The 23,174-nt window shown below is 34.4% G+C and overlaps 2 protein-coding genes across 3 annotated transcripts in view; one reads left to right on the plus strand and one right to left on the minus strand.

The window, feature by feature from the left end:
- Positions 1-263: 263 nt before the first annotated feature.
- Positions 264-15,934, minus strand: LOC123551078 (rab-like protein 2A). The gene is made up of 8 exons (XM_045339756.2): positions 15,760-15,934; positions 14,522-14,551; positions 13,804-13,883; positions 13,538-13,617; positions 12,288-12,399; positions 11,101-11,198; positions 10,139-10,222; positions 264-8,689 (listed from the first exon to the last, which is right to left on the minus strand). Exons 1-8 carry the CDS (start codon positions 15,858-15,860, stop codon positions 8,564-8,566), a joined length of 711 nt encoding a protein of 236 aa, XP_045195691.1. The 5' UTR covers positions 15,861-15,934; the 3' UTR covers positions 264-8,563.
- Positions 15,935-15,965: 31 nt separating this feature from the next.
- Positions 15,966-23,174, plus strand: part of LOC123552688 (uncharacterized) — a 35,574-nt gene continuing 28,365 nt past the window's right edge. Inside the window, exons 1-4 of one of the 2 annotated variants that reach the window (XM_053540567.1) lie at positions 15,966-16,024; positions 16,254-16,322; positions 21,081-21,131; positions 22,975-23,067. In XM_053540567.1, coding sequence (XP_053396542.1) covers positions 16,289-16,322; positions 21,081-21,131; positions 22,975-23,067 — 178 coding nt within the window. In that variant the 5' untranslated portion in view covers positions 15,966-16,024; positions 16,254-16,288. Of the gene's footprint in view, positions 16,025-16,153; positions 16,323-21,080; positions 21,132-22,974; positions 23,068-23,174 lie in introns of those variants that run through there. The other variant, XM_053540568.1, reaches the window with a different exon arrangement.

A 23,174-nucleotide genomic window follows, 5' to 3' on the forward strand; every position in this document is an offset into this window, starting at 1 on the left:
CCGCATGTGACCCAGTTTCGAACTTGACCTAGATATCAAGATAAACATTCTGACAGACTTTCATAAAGATCCCATGAAAAATGTGACCTCTAGAGTGGTCACAAGCAAAAGTTTATGGACAGACGCACGCACGGACGACGGACGCTGCGCAATCACAAAAGCTCACCTTGTCACTTTGTGACATGTGAGCTAAAAATATATACATGTATATAAAAACTCAATCTTGAGTGGGGGCGGTACAAAAATAATTAACAGAATACATGTATACTTGATATGTTTTATTTTTGTCATAATGCAATGAATTATATAAATGTACAATATGATACAATTATCATAATTTAAAACTTCAATAACACATTATCAAAAAAGAAACTACTAACAAAGCTATGTACATTAAAATCTTGGACCTGTAACAAAAGTTTATCTACACATTACTACCATTTAATTTCTAATCTTAAACTGATTCTTTCCAATATTTGAGTGGTACTCATAAAAAAGGATCTCCAAAATAGAAAAAAAAAGAACCTCAGTACTTATAAATAACCACAATATTGACAAATTTAAATCTTGTCTCTAAATAATGTGTCATAATGCAAAATGTTCCTTTAAGAGACATCAAATCTCCTTAAGTTTTGTAACAACTGAAACCATTATATATACTTAACTGCAAAAATATATCATCAGATTATAGATGTTGAGATTTCATATTTGCATGGATGTGTACAAGAAGAAATTGGATATTAATTTCAATACATGCCAAATGTGTAAACAAGAGGACAATGATGGTCCTGAATCGCTCACCTGTCCCCACATGACCCAGTTTTGAGTATGACGTCGTTTTTTTCTATTATTTGACATAGTGACCTAGTTTTTGAGCTCATGTGATCCAGTTTTAAACTTGACCTAGATATCATCAAGATAAAAATTCTGACCAATTTTCATGAAGATCTCATGAAAAATATGGCCTCTAGAGAGGTCACAAGGTTTTTCTATTTTTGGACCTACTGACCTAGTTTTTGATTGCATGTGACCCAAGTTTGAACCTGACCTAGATATCATCAAGGTGATCATTCTGACCAATTTTCATGAAGATCTCATAAAAAATATAGCCTCTAGAGAGGTCACAAGGTTTTTCCATTTTTAGACCTACTGACCTAGTTTTTGACCGCACATGACCCAGTTTCAACCTTGACCTAGATATCATCAAGGTGAACATTCTGACCAATTTTCATGAAGATCCATTGACAAATATGGCCTCTAGAGAGGTCACAAGATTTTTCTATTTTTAGACCTACTGACCTAGTTTTTGACCGCACATGACCCAATTTCAAACCTGACCTAGACATCAAGGTGAACACTCTGACCAATTTTCATGAAGATCCATTGATAAATATGGCCTCTAGAGAGGTCACAAGGTTTTTCTATTTTAAGACCTACTGACCTAGTTTTTGACCACACGCGACCCAGTTTCAAACTTGACCTAGATATTATCAAGATGAATATTCAGACCAATTTTCATACAGATCCCATGAAAAATATGGCCTCTAGAGAGGTCACAAGGTTTTTCTATTATTTGACCTACTGACCTAGTTTTTGACCGCACATGACCCAGTTTCAAACTTGACCTAGATATCATCAAGGTGAACATTCTGACCAACTTTTATGAAGATCCATTGAAAAAATATGGCCTCTAGGGAGGTCACAAGGTTTTTCTATTTTTAGACCTACTGACCTAGTTTTTGACCGCACGTGACCCAGTTTCGAACTTGACTTAGATATTATCAAGATAAACATTCTGACCAACTTTCATAGAGATCCCATGAAAAATGTGACCTCTAGAGTGGTCACAAGCAAAAGTTTACGCACACACGCACGGACGACGGACGCTGCGCGATCACAAAAGCTCACCTTGTCACTTTGTGACTGGTGAGCTAAAAATTAGAACATAATAATTTTAAGAAATGTAGACATACACCTTATCAAAAACGTATTAAACATATGATCTTCAACACAGTGTGCATAAATATGCGGTAAAGCCAATCATTTATTTGAAAATTCATAAGACACTTATTCTTAATTACCAGTATATACCTATCAATAGTAAAATATTTTTGGTAAAAAAGTGTACAAATATTATTCATACTGGCACACCCTTTTTGTTTGTGACTTTATTTTAAGGTGTTCTGATGGTGACATCATAAAACAATCTAGAAGGTCAATTAATGACTGGGGCATGGCTTCTGGTCATAATGACACATCAAGTATCACAATGGCCCTTGGGGTAAAACCCTTCGGCCATTATTACACCGGGTGTCTTATTATGGACAAAAAGGCATATCACAGTCATATATCAACCTTTGAATTTTAGGGAATTTCAACCTCTCTATTAGAAAATTGAGGTTTATACTTACTGAGTAACTTTTGGACGGAAATTCAATAGAAAGCTTAAGTACACAAGGAAAACTAAAATCTAACAATCCCTCACTAGCACAACCTATATTGTATGTTCTACACAAGGGCACAACCTAGCTGTATGTTTTACACAACAGCACAAACCTACATGTATATTCTACCCAAGAACATAACCTACTTATATGTTCTTCACTTGCACACAACCTACATGTATTTTCTACCCAAGAACATAACCTACTTATATGTTCTTCACTTGCACACAACCTACATGTATTTTCTACCCAAGAACATAACCTACTTATATGTTCTTCACTTGCACACAACCTACATGTATTTTCTACCCAAGAACATAACCTACTTATATGTTCTTCACTTGCACACAACCTACATGTATTTTCTACACAAGAACATAACCTACTTATATGTTCTTCACTTGCACACAATCTACATGTATTTTCTACACAAGAACATAACCTACTTATATGTTCTTCACTTGCACACAATCTACATGTATTTTCTACACAAGAACATAAAGTATTTAAACACAACAGCTCAGCCAGCAAATATGTTCTACACATGAGCACAACCTACGTGTACAAGGAAATATAGACACTATACAGCAACCCTGCAAGGCTAAAAAACTGTCTGACTTGCTGCTTTCAAAGCTTTAAAGCTGTTTTCCTTCTTCGTATTCTTTTACATAGAAATTGTGTGGAAAACAGTAAAGCTAGGGAACCATTCTACATTGTATCCTACTATTTCTAGTATCACCGGTAAGTCTGTCTACTATGTGCAGCTAGTAAGCTAAAATTTTAAACTTTCACAGAAACACACTGCTTACAAAACCAGATTCTGCTTTGATTCTTGCTTGAACAATAAAGATTTTGGTTCAACAGATGTAATACAAGGTCATAATATATTGAGTTAGGAGACCAGTCTATGAATGTAGCCTTGCCATTGGTCAATTTCAAAACTGTGCTCAAAATCAACCAATCAGAGGCTGAAGTTAAGATAAATAATAATAATAAAACTCTCTTCATTCATAATACAATTATCATCAACAATAATTTTGCATGATAAACTTATAAAAAGTATTTTGAATCCTATCAAACCCAAGTCATTAACATCACCTGTAACTGCCAGCAAACAAAGAGTAAAATCTAATGTTCTTAAAGTTTTAAACTGGTAACAACCAACTATAGTGTCCGGCCATAGAGACCTTTCAAAACAACTATGAATTTATAGACAGGTATCACATCTTAAGCATTTTCACACAGAAACTTTTAGGCCACAGAGTCTATCTACATTAATTACTAGCTCTTTTATAAACCAGCTTACCTTCAGTCAGCTTAAAATGGAGAAAAATAATACAATAAATAAATGATTCCAACCTTTATAGTCAGGTCTAGCTTGGGCGAAAATTACTCATCAGAAGTAAAGACGTATTAATCAAAAAGCATTCAGCATGATAAAAAGCCTGTGTTTAATTTTCGAAAAGTAAACTACAAACAGATGAAAGTTTTATCGGATAATCAAAATGTGTACACATTTGGCGAGAATATTACCCCATGTACCATTTTGGAAGCAGCACTATCTAGATCTACTGTGGCAGCTTGGAAATCTATTTCAGTAACACAAAACTGTAAGTTAGGGGGATATCCAGAACACAGCTGACTTTTGTAACAATTGTTTTCTCTTTATGATGTTTGACAATTATTTCATTTTTTTCACTGCACTTTAAGTGTAAAACAATTCAGCAGCTGTCAAGGGAACTGTAGTTAAGCGATTCATGTTTTTCTTCATCCTCACAATACATAATCTTATTACATGACAAGCAGTAAGTGTATATAATAAGTATCACAATAAGGTTTATCGAAGAATAACCCGAGTTTGGAGTTTTTATGCGTATGAAAATATCACGAAGGCCGATTATTTTTATTCTAACATGACTTACTTCAAATAACGTTAGACGAGAATCAAAGGAGTATTTTCATCAAGAGTAAATTACAACTGTATGCTACGCCACAGCATTTGGCCTAAATATGGTGCGCGCGCAGCGGTTTATTGCAGAATAACCCGAGATAGATTTTGCTCTACATGTATGTAGGTTATTAGCTGGTCGTGTTAGAATGTAAAACAATTTTCATGAGGGATAAATTCTCGCAAAAAGTTCAGGTTCCTAAAAAACACCAGTTCTTGCTGAAACTACAGAATGTCAGATAAACGAAATAAAATCATTTCACATTTTTTAATTTTTGTAAAGTTATATCGTACTTTCATGGAAATGGCTAAATTTATACAATGTGTTTCTGAAGATCCCATTAACTTAAAACTTAAGCAAACATAAAAGGTCAAGACAGATACAAATAATGACAAAACAATATTAATTGTCCTGAGCAAATAAAGGTCTACCTTTTTAAATACCTGTGTAAAACTTTGTAAGTACAGCAACAATAAATGATAATATATTGACAAAGTCTCATAAAAAGAGAGACTCAAATCAGGCCTGTTTTCATCTACATTCTGAGTCTTTAAGTCAGGCATCAAAATGCTAAATATTTCAATTTCTGTTTAGCTGGAATTCCACAGGACATTGTGTAGCTGTAAGCTCTGGCTCTATAAAAAGTCTAACTGGCATCTTAACATAAATACAGGAATTTGAAAATTTAGCATTTTAATGTCCAAGTCTTAATTTCTGGAGTCAGAATGTTCATAACTATAAAATACCTGGAAACATGGTTATAAAGCTGAGTTTAGGAACCAGTCTCAAAATACAGATTTGTCATTGGTCAATTCCAAAAATGAGCTCATAATCAACCAACCAAATGCTACAGATCACAGACTGGTTTCCAGACTCACTTTTATAACCTATGTCCCCATCAAGTACAAACAAACTTGTTACTAATTACTTGGAATGATAAAATGTACACTTCGATTATTTGGCATTATAGATGACTGAAAGTAAACATAATTTTACAATAATAAACAGAATACAAAATTGCTGGAGCTGATAACAGGCATATCTTTATATTTGAATTTAAGGAATGTTTCAAGAGACTATTATTTAAACAAGAGGACCATGATGGTCCTGAATCGCTCACCTATCCCCACATGACCCAGTGTTGAACTGAGTATGACATCGTTATTTCTATTATTTGACACAGTGACCTAGTTTTTGAGCACATGTGACCTAGATGTCATCAAGATAAAAAATTCTGACCAATTTTCATGAAGATCCATTGAAAAATATGGCCTCTAGATAGGTCACAAGGTTTTTCTATTATTTGACCTAATGACCTAGTTTTTGAAGGCACGTGACCCACTTTTAAACTTGAACTCGATATCATCAAGGTGAACATTCTCACCAATTTTCATGAAGATCTCGTGAAAAATATGGCCTCTAGAGAGGTCACAAGGTTTTTCTATTTTTCGACCTACTGACCTAGTTTTTGACCGCACATGACCCAGTTTCGAACCTGACCTAGATATCATCAAGGTGAACATTCTGACCAATTTTCATGAAGATCACATGAAAAATATGGCCTCTAGAGAGGTCACAAGGTTTTTCTATTTTTAGATCTACTGACCTAGTTTTTAACCCCACGTGACCCAGTTTCAAACTTGACCTAGATATCATCAAGGTAAACATTCTGAACAATTTTCATGAAGATCCATTGAAAAATATGGCCTCTAGAGAGGTCACAAGGTTTTTCTATTTTTAGACCTACTGACCTAGTTTTTGACCACACAAGACCCAGTTTCGAACTTGACTTAGATATCATCAAGGTGAACATTCTGACCAATTTTCATGAAGATCCATTGAGAAATATGGCCTCTAGAGAGGTCACACGGTTTTTCTATTTTTAGACCTACTGACCTAGTTTTTGACCCCACATGACCCAGTTTCGAACTTGACCTAGATATCATCAAGGTGAACATTCCGACCAATATTCATGAAGATCTCATGAAAAATATAGCCTGTAGAGAGGTCACAAGGTTTTTCTATTTTTAGATCTACTGACCTAGTTTTTAACCCCACTTGACCCTGTTTCGAACTTGACCTAGATATCATCAAGGTGAACATTCTGACCAATTTTCATGAAGATCCATTGAGAAATATGGCCTCTAGAGAGGTCACAAGGTTTTTCTATTTTCAGACCTAATGACCTAGTTTTTGACCCCACGTGACCCAGTTTCGAACTTGACCTAGATATCATCAAGGTGAACATTCTGACCAATATTCATGAAGATCGCATGAAAAATATGGCCTCTAGAGAGGTCACAAGGTTTTTCTATTTTTAGACCTACTGACCTAGTTTTTGATCCCACATGACCCAGTTTCGAACTTGACCTAGATATCATCAAGGTGAACATTCTGACTAATTTTCATGAAGATCTTTTGAAATATATGGCCTCTAGAGAGGTCACAAGGTTTTTCTATTTTTAGACCTACTGACCTAGTTTTTGACGGCACGTGACCCAGTTTCGAACTTGACCTAGATATCATCAAGATGAACATTCTGACCAAGTTTCATAAAGATCCCACAAAAAATGTGACCTCTAGAGATGTCACAAGGAAAAGTTTACGCACGGACGGACGGACGGACGGACGCCGGACGCTGCGCGATCACAAAAGCTCACCTTGTCACTTTGTGACTGGTGAGCTAAAAAAATCTAATCTCAAACACCAGTCTGTACATCAAGCAAAGGCCAGTGAAACATTTATTTATCATCAATATTTCTGATTTTATCTTCAACTGCGACAACTGAAAACCAGCTATGCGTGTCCCAACTTACACTAAAACACCATATGTATACTTGCCACAGTAAAGGGATTCAGAAAAATCAGATGATGCATTTTGTTTTCAACTTGGTAATGACAGATGAAAAGCCAAATACGAGAGAATTTTTTTTAAAAAGACAACACGACACAAATGACTTGATGAATACATATCATTATCAGTGTGCAATTATCTTTAGCTATTTTATGCAAATGGAAGCCTACAAGCTAAAAGGATAAACTACCTACATGCAGTATAGACAAAAGTTTTAGTGACATTATTAAATAATGTGAATGATAATCATGAACCTAGGCACCACTTAACTTACATATACCTTCAACAATAAACATAAAATAAAATATCTGACTTAGTGACAATAAACAAAACATTTGATTATAACTGTAACCCATCTCATACTTGCAAATTTTGCCTTCTATTTTTCTTGTGAAGGTAAGTTTAAGACAACAATATTTTACTTGCTGACAATATTTGATATAACTTGACATAATTTGTGCTTATATTAAGCTTTTTCTAAGACAAAGGTAGGATGTTTATACTTTAGATCAGTTTTTGAACCTGGCAATATGAAAGTGACTAGAATTTCACTGTATGATATTCAATCCTTAACACCCCTTTTGTTTTTGATGACCTGAGAAATCAGCAGCTCTTCAAATGTCGGACAATTTGGAAATTTTTCAACAATTTTTTACCTTACCAAGTATTGTGTATATACTGTCTTGGAGAATGAAAATCTTGAAAGTATACCAATATTATCTTGATAGGATATTGAATTTCATATACAAAGAATCTTTTACTTGTATACATGTATAACCTATAAAACCAAATGGGTAGGGTTTATCAGATCTGGCCAGTTTATCTTAGGTAAACCTTATAAGCCACCTCAGAAAAAAATGTCGTCACTTTAGCTTACTTCTAGAAAGTTGGTCTGTACAGAATTTTTCAAAAGTTATCCATATTTATTTCTATCAAACAAACAAGTATCACAAATTTGTATATTTACATTCTGCTCTTTATAATTGAAGAAGCTACTACATACACCCCCACCCTCCCCCCAGGACTGCATAGGTAAATTGGAAAAATAAGTGGTACAAAATATGAGATGGGTAACAGTAACACATTCTTTTAAACTATCTTTGTGATTTTTACAAAATGTGTTCATAAGGCAATACGTTCAACACACTTCACACAATCTATCGATGATTCTATTTCTTGTAGTTTGGACGAAACTAAACTAGCATGAGGTTTTCTGAACCACTGGCAGGAATGTTTGCACACATCGCTAACAAAAACATCAGCATGTTGTATGGAATAGATAAATAAAAATAAGAACATCTAAATCGGAGCATGCCTCAGCTAGCCGGTCTGTTTGATTCTTTGTCTTCAGCGTTTCCTGGTGAATCTAAACCACTATCTAATATACTGTCTTTTTCTTGTTCACCTTTTGTTGAGCTTGTGTCTGTCTCTAATTCAAAATTCTGGAGAAAAAATAACACAATGAAGAAAAGCATATTTTTAAATGAATTAAAAAGCTAAATAAAAGAATAATATGAACATGTACTTTATAACGGCATTCAGGTGATCCTAGTTTTCATATTTTTTGTTGGTCCAAAACTTCAATTTTACTTTGGAATATATCCTGCATACACAAGGTACCATAAATATTTTCATAACAAGAAATTATTTCATTTTATAAATCTGCAAGAAACACAATCTTCCCACCTGATCTGAAAGTCCACTCTTTACTTCAGGACTTACATATCAATAATAAGAAATTATCAATGAATATATACATCAGGTAGAAGGTCTCGCAATGGTAAAAAAGAATTACTGGTACAAAATACCCTGTGCCCATTGATATGGGCATGAAGTATATACAACATAATTTAGTTTAATGTGAGATGCTATGTATCATAATCTGCAAAAATTGTGCAACACTGACATATAAGGACATTTCATATGAATTACCACTTAACATTCACTTCGAATTTCACCAGACACTCATATAAGTTGAGAAGAGAACACTGCAAACAGCTTTTGAAAGGTATGGGTTTTTTTTGACAGGGTAGTCAACGAAAACACTGACAGCTATATTCATAAGGTAAGTTTGCAACTTCAACAGCTATTAAGGAGATCCAAGGTACCTCTCCATATTTTATTGCAGACAGTCATGTAGAACCACAATTCTTCAGCAAGTCCAATGGATGAATTCACTTGAAAGTACACTAACTAAAGCTTTCAATGCAAGTACACTAATTAAAGCTTTCATTGCAAGAGACAAATGATTCAAATTCTCAGCAAACTAAAGAACTCGGCACCACCTTTCCCTCTACCATGTGTAAAAACTCTATTGACTTTAACAGAATATAAACCAAGACGCATCATAGCTGAGCCTAAGTGCAAGTCATACCTGATAATTATTCAACTTCTCGCTAAAACATCTATTAAAACAGATAATTATTATTACACATCTTCTTGATCTCTTTAACATACAACTTGTCTGTATGACACAAGTGATGAAGTAAATAATACACAGACTGAGATTCTATATTTATGTATGCTTAAGAGTACATGTAGGGATTTCTTTATACATGTATAATAATAATGGCGTCTGAAATGTTAGGAATCTGGGCAACACAATTCAGTACTTTGTATACATGCAAGAATTAGAATACGAAGCACTTTATTACTTCAAATAAAATAAAGAGAAATTCCTGATACCTAAAGATGATTTACTCCAGAATTAAATGAATTTACATATTGTCTTTTAAATTCTTACCACTTAGAAAAGTGGTTTGAACATAGCATTTAGTCCACCAGTTGCTCAATCTCTCATTTCTGAAAACTTCAAAATGCATGTCAGTTAAAAGCATAGCAATATTAGCAAAACTTAAGGAAAACAAGAAAATAGAATGTTAAAGAAATACCTCTAATTCTCTCATGATTTCATCCATAAAATCAGTACTGTCATTCTTGTATGCTACAGCTGCTCGTATTGCATCATTAAACATCTGAAATTAGTAACACATATACATGAATCTGTCATTTTGTATTTCACCAGCTACTACCTTGTGTGAGCTTTTACACTTACTTTTAACATAAAACAAAAGTACAGTACTGTAACATGATCACACAAGGTTGTAAGGGGATGAGTAAAATGCTAGAGTCATCCATTATTTCAAGCTAATCAATCATAGAAAATGTAAGGAAGATGGCCAGAAACTTAACCACACAAAGAGCAGGAGTATGCATGGACCATTGATGTTCAAATGAGCATGGTGTCACCATAGGGTTCATTAGTTTTAAATTTAAATTTTTAATTTTTACGGTCAATTTTCATCATTATCATACCTATGGCAGTTACAAACAAGCTTAAAGTAAATCAAGATGGCAATTTAAAAGTATTCTGATGGAAGTTCTTATCAAGATAAACTTAGTTTCACTTACTGAGCAACTACAAAACTATCTTTTAAGCTAAATATACAAATCATATATATAAGATCACCCTAATAGTTAAACATTTTCTTGGAAAAGTCTTGACACCTGACAGATTACAAAGTAAAGTTTTTTGAGCTACTGCTTCTTCTTTATTTTGCACTATCTTCCCAAACGTATTTTTTAACACTCTTTTACAGGAGTTATCCATAAACAGTATATATGGAAACTTAACAAAATAAACTTTTTAAGACTTTACCAATATATACAAGTATATACAGGCTGAAATATGAGACAGGTAAAATGCAAAAAATACAAAATTTAAGAAATACTGATTACAATTTATACATTGTACAAGTTTTATTTGAGGAAGGTCACTTGACTCACAAGAATCAATGATTGTATAAAACACTGTTACTATTTCTACCATAACTGCCCTACAGTACTGTCATACCTTTACAACGTTTGTACCGTCTGAAGCTGACACAAAATAGAAAGGCATCCGATGTTTCTTTGCAAATCCAAAACTTTTCTTTGTTACACTATAATCCACTGAAAAATTTGGAAAGCATTAATGTATTGTATCTTTCCTGAATAAAAATTGCACTTTTTATGAATTTTATTGCCAGTTTATGTTAATAAATCAGTAAATACATGTCAGGACTGACTGTAATTCAGGGTATTAACAAGAAGGAAAGCTATTAAGGATGTATGCTGCAGTTTTGGGTAAAATAAATCCCAGATAACTCATAAACAAGAACGGTGACCTATGACTGTTTTTGCAGTTTTCTGTTCTAACATGAATTTGTGTTCATATACAAAGTTTGTACAAACTCTATTATTGGGAAATTTTTGTCCCATCTCTCATACAAGAAACTGCAGCAAGTGTCTTTAAAATATACTGTGAAATCATTTAATTTTATTGGCATTTAATTTTGTGGGTTTCGCCAAATTGGTTATTTTGTGGGAATATGAGTTTGTGGATATCCTATTTTCAAGAGTAACTGGATGGAAATTTAACAGAAATTTAATTTCTTCACTGGGATTTAATTTCTAGGATCGTTGCAACCATAAAATCCACAAAAATTAGTTTCATGTGAATTTTAATGATTTCACAGCAGTGAATTATTGTCTAGATATTCTTATTCACCTTATTTATTTCATCACCAGCACAGTGGAACAGTTTTGCACTTTGCGTGTGTTTCACACTCCAGCTAAAATTGTACACTACTAATCAGTGAAATATATTACAAAGACGAATACCGAATTCTGCAATATCTAAGCCTGAGATTAAGGAAATCTGAATCATACTGGGGTAAAATGATGAAACAATTCAATCTTCATTTATCCAAACACATTTAAAACCTTTTTCATGTTTGGTAGCTTTTACTCAGCAACTTCCTACTTATAATCAGCAAACAAAATTTCCTCGTTAGCAATTCTTGATAATAATGATTAATCTGCCAGATAGATTTTACATATCTTCTAAAAATGAAAAAAAAATTGGTTTGATGTCTTTTTTTCTTTCTTCAATTTTTCTTATAAATCTAAGAGCTAAATGGTTGACGTTAATGCTGGCACAGAATTTAGTAGAAGAAATTTTATGTAAACATCATCTCGCATACATAATTATGTACTCACCATCTATTTTGTTAGCACAACATAAACATGGTATTTCCGGTCTATATTCCCGCAATTCCTTCAGCCACAATGGTAAATTTTTGTATGTTATTTTTCTGGTTGTATCAAATACCTGTAAATATAAAAAAACAAGTTTCTGACTGCAAAAGCAGACTTTTATGGCAGAAATATGGAGATGTAAAAATTGCATAATAGTTATATCCAGTAAGAAGAACAAAATGTTTTGTCCAGTAATACAAGTCAAGTGGGAAATAGGAAAAAACCTGCTGCAAGATCAATCTTCAAAAAGTTAGAGATTTTAGCCCGATTTGTAAGCAACAATGAGCAGGGTTGGCATGGTATTTACCGGTGCGGTAATTACCGGTGGTAATTCCCGGTACCCTGTACCGGGAAATACTCCTAAACATTGCAAAATTTGGGAAATACTGGGAAATACTCAAATTTTCAGCAAAAAACAGTTTATTTTGACAAAAAAAACCCACAAAATATCTGTTAAATAACTAGCATTTGCATGCACACATACACTATGGCAAAAATCATATTATATTCCACTGTCAGACCCCTGATGACCATGAAAGTTCCTTCATCACCAGTCCAATTCCTCTTTGGACCTTAACATGCGGAAGCAAAACACCAGTTTTGCTGCCTTTTTCACTCCAAGTCTATTTCTAAGTTTTGTTTGAATGACAGCAAAATTAGAAAACACTCTCTCAATGCCACCAAGCTAGCTGGCATAACCAGAAGTTTTTTTGCTAGTTCAAAAAGTTCCAGACACACAGTTCAAAGATAAATAAAAAGCAATTACATGTATTTTGAGAAAGTGAATAAATGCTCAGAGGTTTGACTGATCAATTTCTTTCACTGTTTTGTGAAATCACAATGGTGGGAATTATTTTACAGTAAAGTATTGTTACTTTATTTGCAACAAACATGTGCAATAGGATAGTTAAATATAGTGCTTGGGGCTATACTGTATATTCTGTATCATTATAGAATCTGTCAATAATCCACCAATTAGCAGTGACACCTCCCCTGTACTGGAGTGTATAACTGGACTATTTGAAAGGAGTGTAATCTTGTCTGAAGTTAGTATGATAAAATTTTTGGGTCAAATTTACAACGAATGTAAGGCCTGAAGAGTATTCCCCAGTATTTCCCGCCATCCCGGGAAATACGAGTATTTCCCTTCTTTTTGCCAACCCTGACAATGAGAAGCTGATCCAATGAACTGAATTATAAGAACTACATACCAGTATACATGCATGTGCTTGATGATAGTATGAAGGATGCATGTTGTTGAACCTTTCCTGGCCCGCCGTGTCCCAAAAATCTGAAACATACAACATCACCAATAAAAGCCAAAAGTGATACATAACACAGTTAGTTCTTACATTTTGTCCAACAAGAGCTATACCATTTTAAATATAAACTATGCTTCATTCTACTTACAAAAAATAATAGCATTTTAACTTATTACTAATCAGTAAGCTATACTTAAAATGCTAAATATACATACCAACAAGAACTTTCTGTTTGTTCACTTCTGTCTTATAGTTGAAAAGTGTTAAAGCATATGTAGACAACTGCTGAGGTTTACTATGTCCTTGTTAAGGAAAAAAGCAGAATTATAAATTTCTTTTAACCCTAAGCATGCTGCAGGCGAATTTAACAGCCTTTGCAAACAGCTTGGAACCAGATCAGACACCGATTAAATCGGCGTCTGATCAGGTTCCAAGCTGTTTGCTACTCTGACAATATTTCTTCCAGTTTTGGAGCAAATTGAATGAACTTTACAATTTTAGCAGACGACATTTCCAGCAGACGACAATTTATCTAGCATGCTAAAGGTTAAATGCTTATTTACAGCTGGCATTATCTGCCAACCAAATCATCTGTAAAACAATATTAGGACAAGTCTATCAACAAACTTATATAAAGAGGTCAGGAATTTGATCCTCGGGTGGAGAAACTTTTCTCTAAAATGTGTCCCACGTTTGATTTACGCGCAATCGTTGTCAGTGATTTGTCTTTGCAGAAACCCAATTTTGCACCAAGCCCTAGCTAAGTACGACATTAAAAGACTCATATATTGGCTACATTGAAGAATGAAATGACATAATTCAGTTGCTAAGAATAATAACAAATTGTTATAATAACAGAGGAATTAGGCTTGTTTGGTTAAATACCGTCTTTGTTGTACAGTAACCATGACGTATTCAACAAGAAAAGGATACTATCCATCCATTAGAAATCTTTCAACCAACCTGAAAATATATGAATTAATAGAATATCAAAGCAAAATCCAAGCTGCCAAATTCATTAATAAACAATAATCAATTTGCAAGTGTGTCAGCATGAACAGAAAACATACTGCTCAAATGCCTATAGCATAATTAAAGCCCTGCCTACTTCAAGTACTTGAGAGATTTTTTGCAAGAAGTGTGAACACAACATATATTAACTGGTAGATACAAGTTTTATTTGGACTGTTTTTTTAGGGGATTTATTTTGTCAATAATTTTGGGACAAACATATGTATTGTAGAGGTGTATGACCCCAAAAATGAGATGACCAGGTCACATCCCATGTTATTAATGGCCATGGCATCACTAATTCCCTCAGGATTCCGCAGATGTTATCTAAAATTCAGAGCTCATCCCTTCACTTATGTAGGTATCCGATTTTTATTTTGTCAATGTTTTCTCATGAATTGCAGTTTTGTTGTTCAACATGTTAAAACCAATTTTATTTAAAGTAGAAAAAGTGGAAACTCAACAGGTCGCTCAACACAAATATTTAACAAAGATGAAAGGGAAGTGAGGTATATATGTTATATATAAACAACTATTGGTATAGAATAGAACAGACATAAGTACAGTGATTCGGAATACCCCTGGCTGATATTTAATGACTTTTGTTTAATAAACAACTTTTTTTATATGTAATGTTAAAATATTTATATATCTATAGTGTGATATGTATATATTGTATGCAATGCCCATGTATTATGTCTGTATACATCACCGGACAATAAAATAAGAGTCTCCTGAAGAGAGCAGCTATTTTTTCTCGGTAAAAATTAGCATCTCGAGTGAATATACGACATACTTACACTGTGTTTATCGCTTGAAAAATAGGTAAATGATATAACCTATGGTTGTTTAATATGCATAGATGCTTAAAGATTACAAGCATAACCATTTTCTTAATTTTGCTGAAGTAATTACTGTCAATTCATGCAGCTGCATGTAAAACGTTTAGAGTGGCCCGCATTTTAGACCGATTCGGAATACCCGAGTTGACTGTACACTAGTGTGTTATTCCATGTAAAGCGGCGTATGGTCCCCTGTTTAAAAAATGGGTTTGCCCTAAACCAGAAAACAATGGGCAGAACTAAACAAACTGGAATTTAGAAAGGGGATCTGAGGTTAGACTTTTGTAAGTTTCTAAACCATTTGCGCATGAAACCTACTTTGATTTGCCTACAGCACTGTCCCCCAGACATATAATCTTGACTTTGCATTCTCCTTCTTCACCAAGCTGGTCGTAATCGGGCTCTCCGTTTTTTGCCATTTTAGAGCTGTCAAACTACTGAAAAATCTCAAAAATGCAAATTGCACTGTGGGAAAGCTTCCTTGGTTCCGCCGGTGTTGCAGTAGAAAAATCAACTCGATGATTGAAAAAAGTAAACAGCAAATATCAACCAATACGAAGCAAAAGCAACTGATTTTTTAAATGTAAGATTCTTCAATCAGTTTGATAAAGTCTACTTAAGGTAAATTATGGTACAGGCAGGAATATTCATATTATGTTAAGCGGCCTTTTTGTGCTTTACACGATATGTTATTTTTACGATTCACAGGAACTCCAATGACGCAAATGCATGGCTACGCAATACGTAAACAACCTATTTCTTCGCTAAATTAGAGATAAGTTTTCATAAAAAAACACTATACTTCATTTCAGTTGGATCTTGATAAACAATGCCTAACCATTAAGAAATGGGAAGCGGAGTCAGCACCCCAAAGACACCAGGTGAGTAGCGACTAGTGGCTAGGTTAGACAATTATCCTATAAGCTTACTCAGTTACTGTCGCTGAGTGGCTGTTTTTTAATTTCTGACTTTTGCAGCCACTGCGACAAGCCAAACTATGTCAGAAACCTGGGATCTGCTGCAAGCAAAATTTGCTCAGAAAAACTAAAGACAACTTACTCTGTGCGTTTTCAACACAAAATAGCTTGTCCAAGGAATACAAGAATAGATCCCAGCTTGATGTCAAATTACTACACAGAGCCGAGACACAGATGATACCAGTAGTGGTTAAAATAAAAATACTCGCTGTCAAAGTCAACTGCTGCGATGGCCGAGAGAGTACAGGCGCTGGTTCTGTAAGTCCATTTTTGGGCAGGGCCGCGAGTTTGCTCAGCGTTGTGGGCGATCTTTTTTTCTTTTTTTTTTTTTTTAATATAATATTTTCGTTTTCCTTTTAACAATATTATCCTCAAGATAAAAAAAGATCACCCATAGCGCAGCGTTCGACACTAACTTTTTTGCCAGGTATCCCGAAGGAATACCTGCTGGGAAATTTAGGAATCCCTGCTGAAAATTAGGAGTCCCTGATAACAAAATGTGGTAAGAACATGAAAAAACTAAAATCTAACAAACACAACTGTTTACAGTACTACATGTATTTTATGTCCCCTTTATTTCCATTTTACATCAATGACAACAATAGCTTGTATGACTTTTGCTGTAAAAGAATAATGTCATTTCTGTCCAAGTCCTCTTCCCCCTCATCTTCACTACCATCGCACTCCTCTGCCATTTGTTGTAGTTCGTCTAAATGTATGCCGCCTAGTTCATTCCCCCTTATAACCCCCTTATTTGTAATCATGTTTTTAATATAAAAAAAAATTCCGAAAAGTCTCCCTTAAATAAAAAAGATTTTTAAAAAAAATGTTCCGACCTACCTACCCTAATTTTTTCAGCATGTTACCAGATACAAAGATTTTTTAGGCCTTATTAATGCAACTCCCACAGACTTTATCTAAAACTAGTACATTGGTCATAACAGATTTTCTTAAACATTTCATATTTTAGTTGTTTTATTTTGCAATCTGACTAAAGTACATCTCCTATTACGCTACGCATAGGATCTGACAACGAGCTATTCATGGCCTCGTTCTGACAACCCTTCTGCTAGCCAATCAAAAGCTACCTTACAATATCCTGCAAGCTTTAAAAGCCGTGGGTTTTGATATCAACAATTTTTATGTTGAAAGATGTCAGATAGCCGGTTAGCTCAGTCGGTAGGGCACTTGCTTTGTAAATGGGAGGTCCCGGGTTCGAGCCCTGGATTACCTGCAAATTTTTCTTACTCTTTGACATTCGAACAAGTTGTCTGGTTGGTTCAAACAAAAATAGATTTGCGAAAATAAAAATAGCAATATTGGAAATCCAAAATATACAGAAGACGAATGTGAATGGGTCGTTCTCAGATCTTCGTTTAGAAGATCAAGTACTTTAGTCAGATTGTTTTATTTTGCACATTGCCTAAAAGTGGGTGGGGTTTAGTGTTTGCATGCTTTTGTTATCAGCAAATTCTTCTAAATAAGAGCTGCTTTGGCAACAGTGATCATATTTTTCGTAAATGCAGACGTTTTATTGGCTTTTTATTTTAGTTTGTACTTGAAAAATCTTGTAAGAAATAATAAAAATGTTCGAAAATGTCGGTCTAGAAAACGAGTGACAAATACGAAAAACAAAAGTAACAGTTAAAGTTCTTGAAAAGATAACTGTTTTAACTTTATTTTCTCATCATACCACGTATAATTTCTGCTTATTTAATTTGTTTTGCCCAAACAAAGCCTCGGCAATTATGATAATAAATTTGTTATAGACCGTAACGGCCGACCGGCTCATGTAATCGTATCGAGCACACAAAAAAATGGTACAAACACGATAATCTAAGGCTGCATTGTTTATCAATTAACTTGTAAACATTGATCAATAAACACCTTTGATAATGACAAGGCAAATTGTACTAAATACAAACCGCGAGATAAGCACGTGTCATTTGGCGCGTGGCGTGACTGACATCTGTCGGTAGCTAATTAACATACGACGCTCCGCCTACTGCCATATTTCCGCTTGTGCCGGCGAACAATATTGAAATTCACTGGGATTTTGATTGACAGGGGGCAGAACTATCGAACTTGGAACGCATCTAAGTAAATTTCCGCGAGTCAAGCCGACGCACGTTCCGTAATTTATGCGGATAAAATACGAGTTTTTCGCGGGTCAAAACCCGGGAGCTCGGGTCAACTGAACGCCCTGGAAGCCTTAGCAAAAGACCGATGTTTGAGCGAACAAGACTGGGGAATTTCATTGTTTAGAATCATATTTTATCTGAAAATCAAGAGTCCCGACGGAACACCGAAATTGTGAACTTTAGGATCCCTTGCGGATCTTTGGTGTCCTCGGGATCCCGGGACACCGTTAGTGTCGAACGCTGTTAAGCGCGGAGTGAACCCGCGGCCCTGCCCAAAAATAGGCTTAACAGAACCAGCGCATGTACTCTCTCGCCCATCGCGGCAGTTGACTTTGACAGGGAGTATTTTTATTTTAACCACTACAGATATCGTCTATGACCTCTGTGTAGTAAATTTGACATCAAGCTGGGATCTATTCTCGTATTCCTTGGACAAGAAAATCGTGTTTATATTGCGAAGTAAGTTGTCTTGTGTTTTTTCTGAACATAAATAGAATATGGGAATTTTTTAAACATGCTGAAATGGTAACAGAAGCTGTTGTATGATCGATACATGTGCTCAGTTTGTTTTAAAAATGAAAATAAATTGACTGAGGGTTGTCAGGGACAGACTGGGCAGGGGACGGGTGCTGACCCCCAAGTGTCTGTGTAGGGGTCCAGTAACCGGACCTCTAGACATGGAGTCTAGAGGTCTGGTTACTGAACTTCAAGACAACCTATACAGGGCTGGCTAGAGGTCCGGTAATCAATATGAATACTGAGAACAGTATTTACAAAGAGCTAGGAGACTATATATATTTCATATTTAAAAACAGGAGATGTTCTCGTATTTTTCTTGTTTTAAATACATGGAAAGTCACAGGAACAGAAATATTTATAATTCTTTAGTCCTGGGAAAAATGCAATCGCAAATTGATAAATAATTAATAATTGCAATTTGTACGCTTTTATGAAATAGATAAAGCGAAGAACTAACTCCAGAAATATACTTTTTACTTCAAAACTAACATGTTTCGTCCATTGGACTTCATCAGAGTATAATAACAAAATAGTATGACGTCACAGGAAAGTACGACGTCAAAAGACGTTACCCATTTTGGCGTAATATTCACATATAGTATAGGATCAAAAATAGATACTTATTCCCTGCAAAAATTGCAAAGCAAAAATAATATTAATACAGGCAAGGAAAACTAACTTATATGCAAAAATACATTAGGAAGAATCTGTGTGAAAAAATGAAAGACTAAAATAATATTTTAGCATTCATGCCATGAGGCCAGGCTGTATTCAATGTATGAATCCAACGAGTCTCTTTCAAGAGCCTAAACCAGTCATTTTTTACCAAGTCGATTGGCATGAAAGAAAAATCACTAACAGAGTGATTTTCAGAATTGAAATGTTCAGATACATTTGTAGGAGTATCAGGAAAATGTCTGATATCAAATTTATGGCTGTTCATTCTTTGAGAACATTTCTGATGTGTTTGTCCCACATATTGTAACTTACACTTTTTGCATGTGATTAAATAGATAACATTTTCAGACATGCAGTTAAGATTTTGTTTAACATCGTAAGTTTTTAAAGTTTGAGAGCTTGTAAACTGTACAGATTCAGTGATATTTGCGCAATGAGAACACCGTGTTCTATTACATTTAAGAACACCACCATTTACATCCGAAGACATCAGGCTACTGTGAACCAAGATATCACTAAGATTTGTAGGTCGCTTGTAAGCAATAATTGGTTTGCATTTAACCAGGTTGCGTACACTGCTTTATGAAAAATTCTTGTTTTTCTTGGGACTGATGAATTAAAGTAATAAACTAAATTTTTTCTAAATTGATTGTGCTCATGAATTGTTGAAATTGTTTTACTGCTTGAGTAAATAAATAACGGTTACCGGACCTCTAGATAAAATATAGTCATAAGTCTGCTCTTTTTAAATACAATTCTCAGTATTCATATTGATTACCGGTCCTCTAGCCAGCTCTGTATGGGTTGTCTAGAGGTCTGGTAACCCAAAGAAATTGGGAAAAGGCACTTTATGTGAGCAGTGTAAAGAAGTCAAGAGTGTTAATGCCAGTAGTAGAAAAACAACAAAGCAAAGCTAATTTTGCTTTGACATGTACTTGTTTGTATTATATTTAAAACTTTATTTAAAAAAAAAAACTATAGAAGAGAAAAACATCTGATCAATAAGGCAGAGTCTGAAAGCAATTAGCTGAAGTCTTCTAAAAATAACACTCATTTCTCCACTTCGGCTGGAACAAAGTTTTGCCTATGTAACATATAGATAAAATAGAGTCTGTTCTGAGACAATTCATTTGCTGTCTTGCTTGACCAATTTTGAATAATTTTTGAATAACTGATACTTTTTATTGTCAAACTGTTTAGAAATAAGGCTTTGCAGAATCAAAATGTTTTCTGTATCTCAATGTCAAGACCAAGGTGTCTTGTATGGTTTAATTTGATATCAAACAAGTTTGTAAAAGTATTTATCTTCAAATATTTCTTTCAGGTGGGTCATCCTTGCCACCAGAGTTACCTAGTCTTAAAATTGCTTTAGTTGGTAAGTATTGCAAAAATAACCTTTGTACAAATTTTGTTGTTTTTAGCTTGACTATTCGAAGAATAGGGGAGCTATCCTACTCGCCCCGGCGTGAGCGTCACACAAATGTTAAGGTTTGTGTACCACCCCAAATATTTTCAAAGTCTATTGAGATGTTGCTTTGATATTTTGCATACTTGTTTACCATCATGACCCCAGTCTGTAAAAAGGAGGAGGCAACTCTGTCAAGCATTTTGACTGAATTATGGCCCCTTTTTTACTTAGAATATGCTTATTGTAATGTTATAGTTTTAGTCATAGCTTATATTATACTATCAAGCACTGAGAATAGTCGAGCGCGCTGTCCACTGACAGCTCTTGTTATAAGAATATTACAAATATGAACATCAGTCTTATAATAAGTCTAACTATTCCCCACCGAAAATAGAAAGATATACATTTGGCTTTGTCCATGTGTCTGAAATTGAAAATAAGCTAGAATCACTATTATACCTCACATTAGTATTAATAAGCACATGACCTTTGCTCACATTTTGATTTAGAGTTATCAGCCTTTGCCCAGTAAAAGCAGCTTTTCCCCTTCATTTGGTAAAAAATAGGGATTTTTGACTATCTAGAGTAAGTAAACTATAGAATGGATCGTCATGAAACTTTACACAGATGCAGATCACTGTAGGGTGGTTGATCGCACACAAATTTCATCAGGATCACTTCTGAGTTATTGCCCTTTGGATCTTCATGAAATTAAAACAAATGTAGATCACCATAGGACAGTGGCACATGCACATCTTTCATCAGGATCTTTTTAGAAACTGTAGAGTTTATGCTCTTTGATTTTTCTGAAATTTATCAATTCCCACAAAACAAAGTAAGCCATTGGTGGATCTTCATGAAATGTTATACAAATATGAATCACTATAGGGTGGTGGTGCACATGCAACTTTACAGGTGATTCAGTATTTGATAGGGATCCAGCATTTTATATTCAAAGTTGATATGCTGTGTTTACTGGGGATCTGGTATTTGATATTCAATATTGATATACTATATTTACAAGGGGATCCAATATTTGATATATTCAAATTGTTATGCTATGATTACAGGGGATCCAATATTGATATTCAGTCTTGATATGCTATGTTTACAGGGTATCCAGAATTTGATATTCAGTATTGGTGCACTTGCTCTATCAGTCTATGTTTACATGGGATCCAGTATTGATATATATTATTTACAAGAAGATCCAGTATTTGATATTCAAAGATGATATGCTGTGTTTACTGGGGATCTGGTATTTGATATTCAATATTGATATACTATATTTACAAGGGGATCCAATATTTGATATATTCAAATTGTTATGCTATGATTACAGGGGATCCAGTATTGATATTCAGTCTTGATATGCTATGTTTACAGGGTATCCAGAATTTGATATTCAGTATTGGTGCACTTGCTCTGTCAGTCTATGTTTACATGGGATCCAGTATTGATATATATTATTTACAAGAAGATCCAGTATTTGATATTCAAATTGATATGCTGCATTTACTTGTGATCCGGTATTTGATATTCAGTGTTGGTGTGCTATGTTAACAGGGGATCCAGAATTTGATATTCAGTATTGATGCACCATGTTCACATGGGATCCAGTATTTGTATACTTTATTTACAAGGGGATTCAATATTTGGTATTCAGTATTGATACACTATGTTTACATGGGATCCTGAATTTAACATTCAGTATTGATATGGGTTTAGTATTTGCTATTAATAATTGATACATGCTATGATTACAGGGATCAAGTATATGATATTCAGTACTGATATGTTATGTTTACAGGGGATCCAGGAGTCGGGAAGACAAGCATTTTGCTGCGTTACCTCAGGAACCAGTTCAGTCCATTATATATACCAACAAAGAAAGTTGCTATTGGTATGCTGTTAATATAATAATAGAACAGTTCAACATATGTTGATGACACCTCTGATACATGGCGGTAGTAGGATTGAAAAGAAATATGTAAAAGTAAACATAGTTTT

This window comes from Mercenaria mercenaria, chromosome 4, assembly GCF_021730395.1.
Source record: "Mercenaria mercenaria strain notata chromosome 4, MADL_Memer_1, whole genome shotgun sequence".
NCBI classification, from domain to species: Eukaryota; Metazoa; Mollusca; class Bivalvia; order Venerida; family Veneridae; genus Mercenaria; species Mercenaria mercenaria.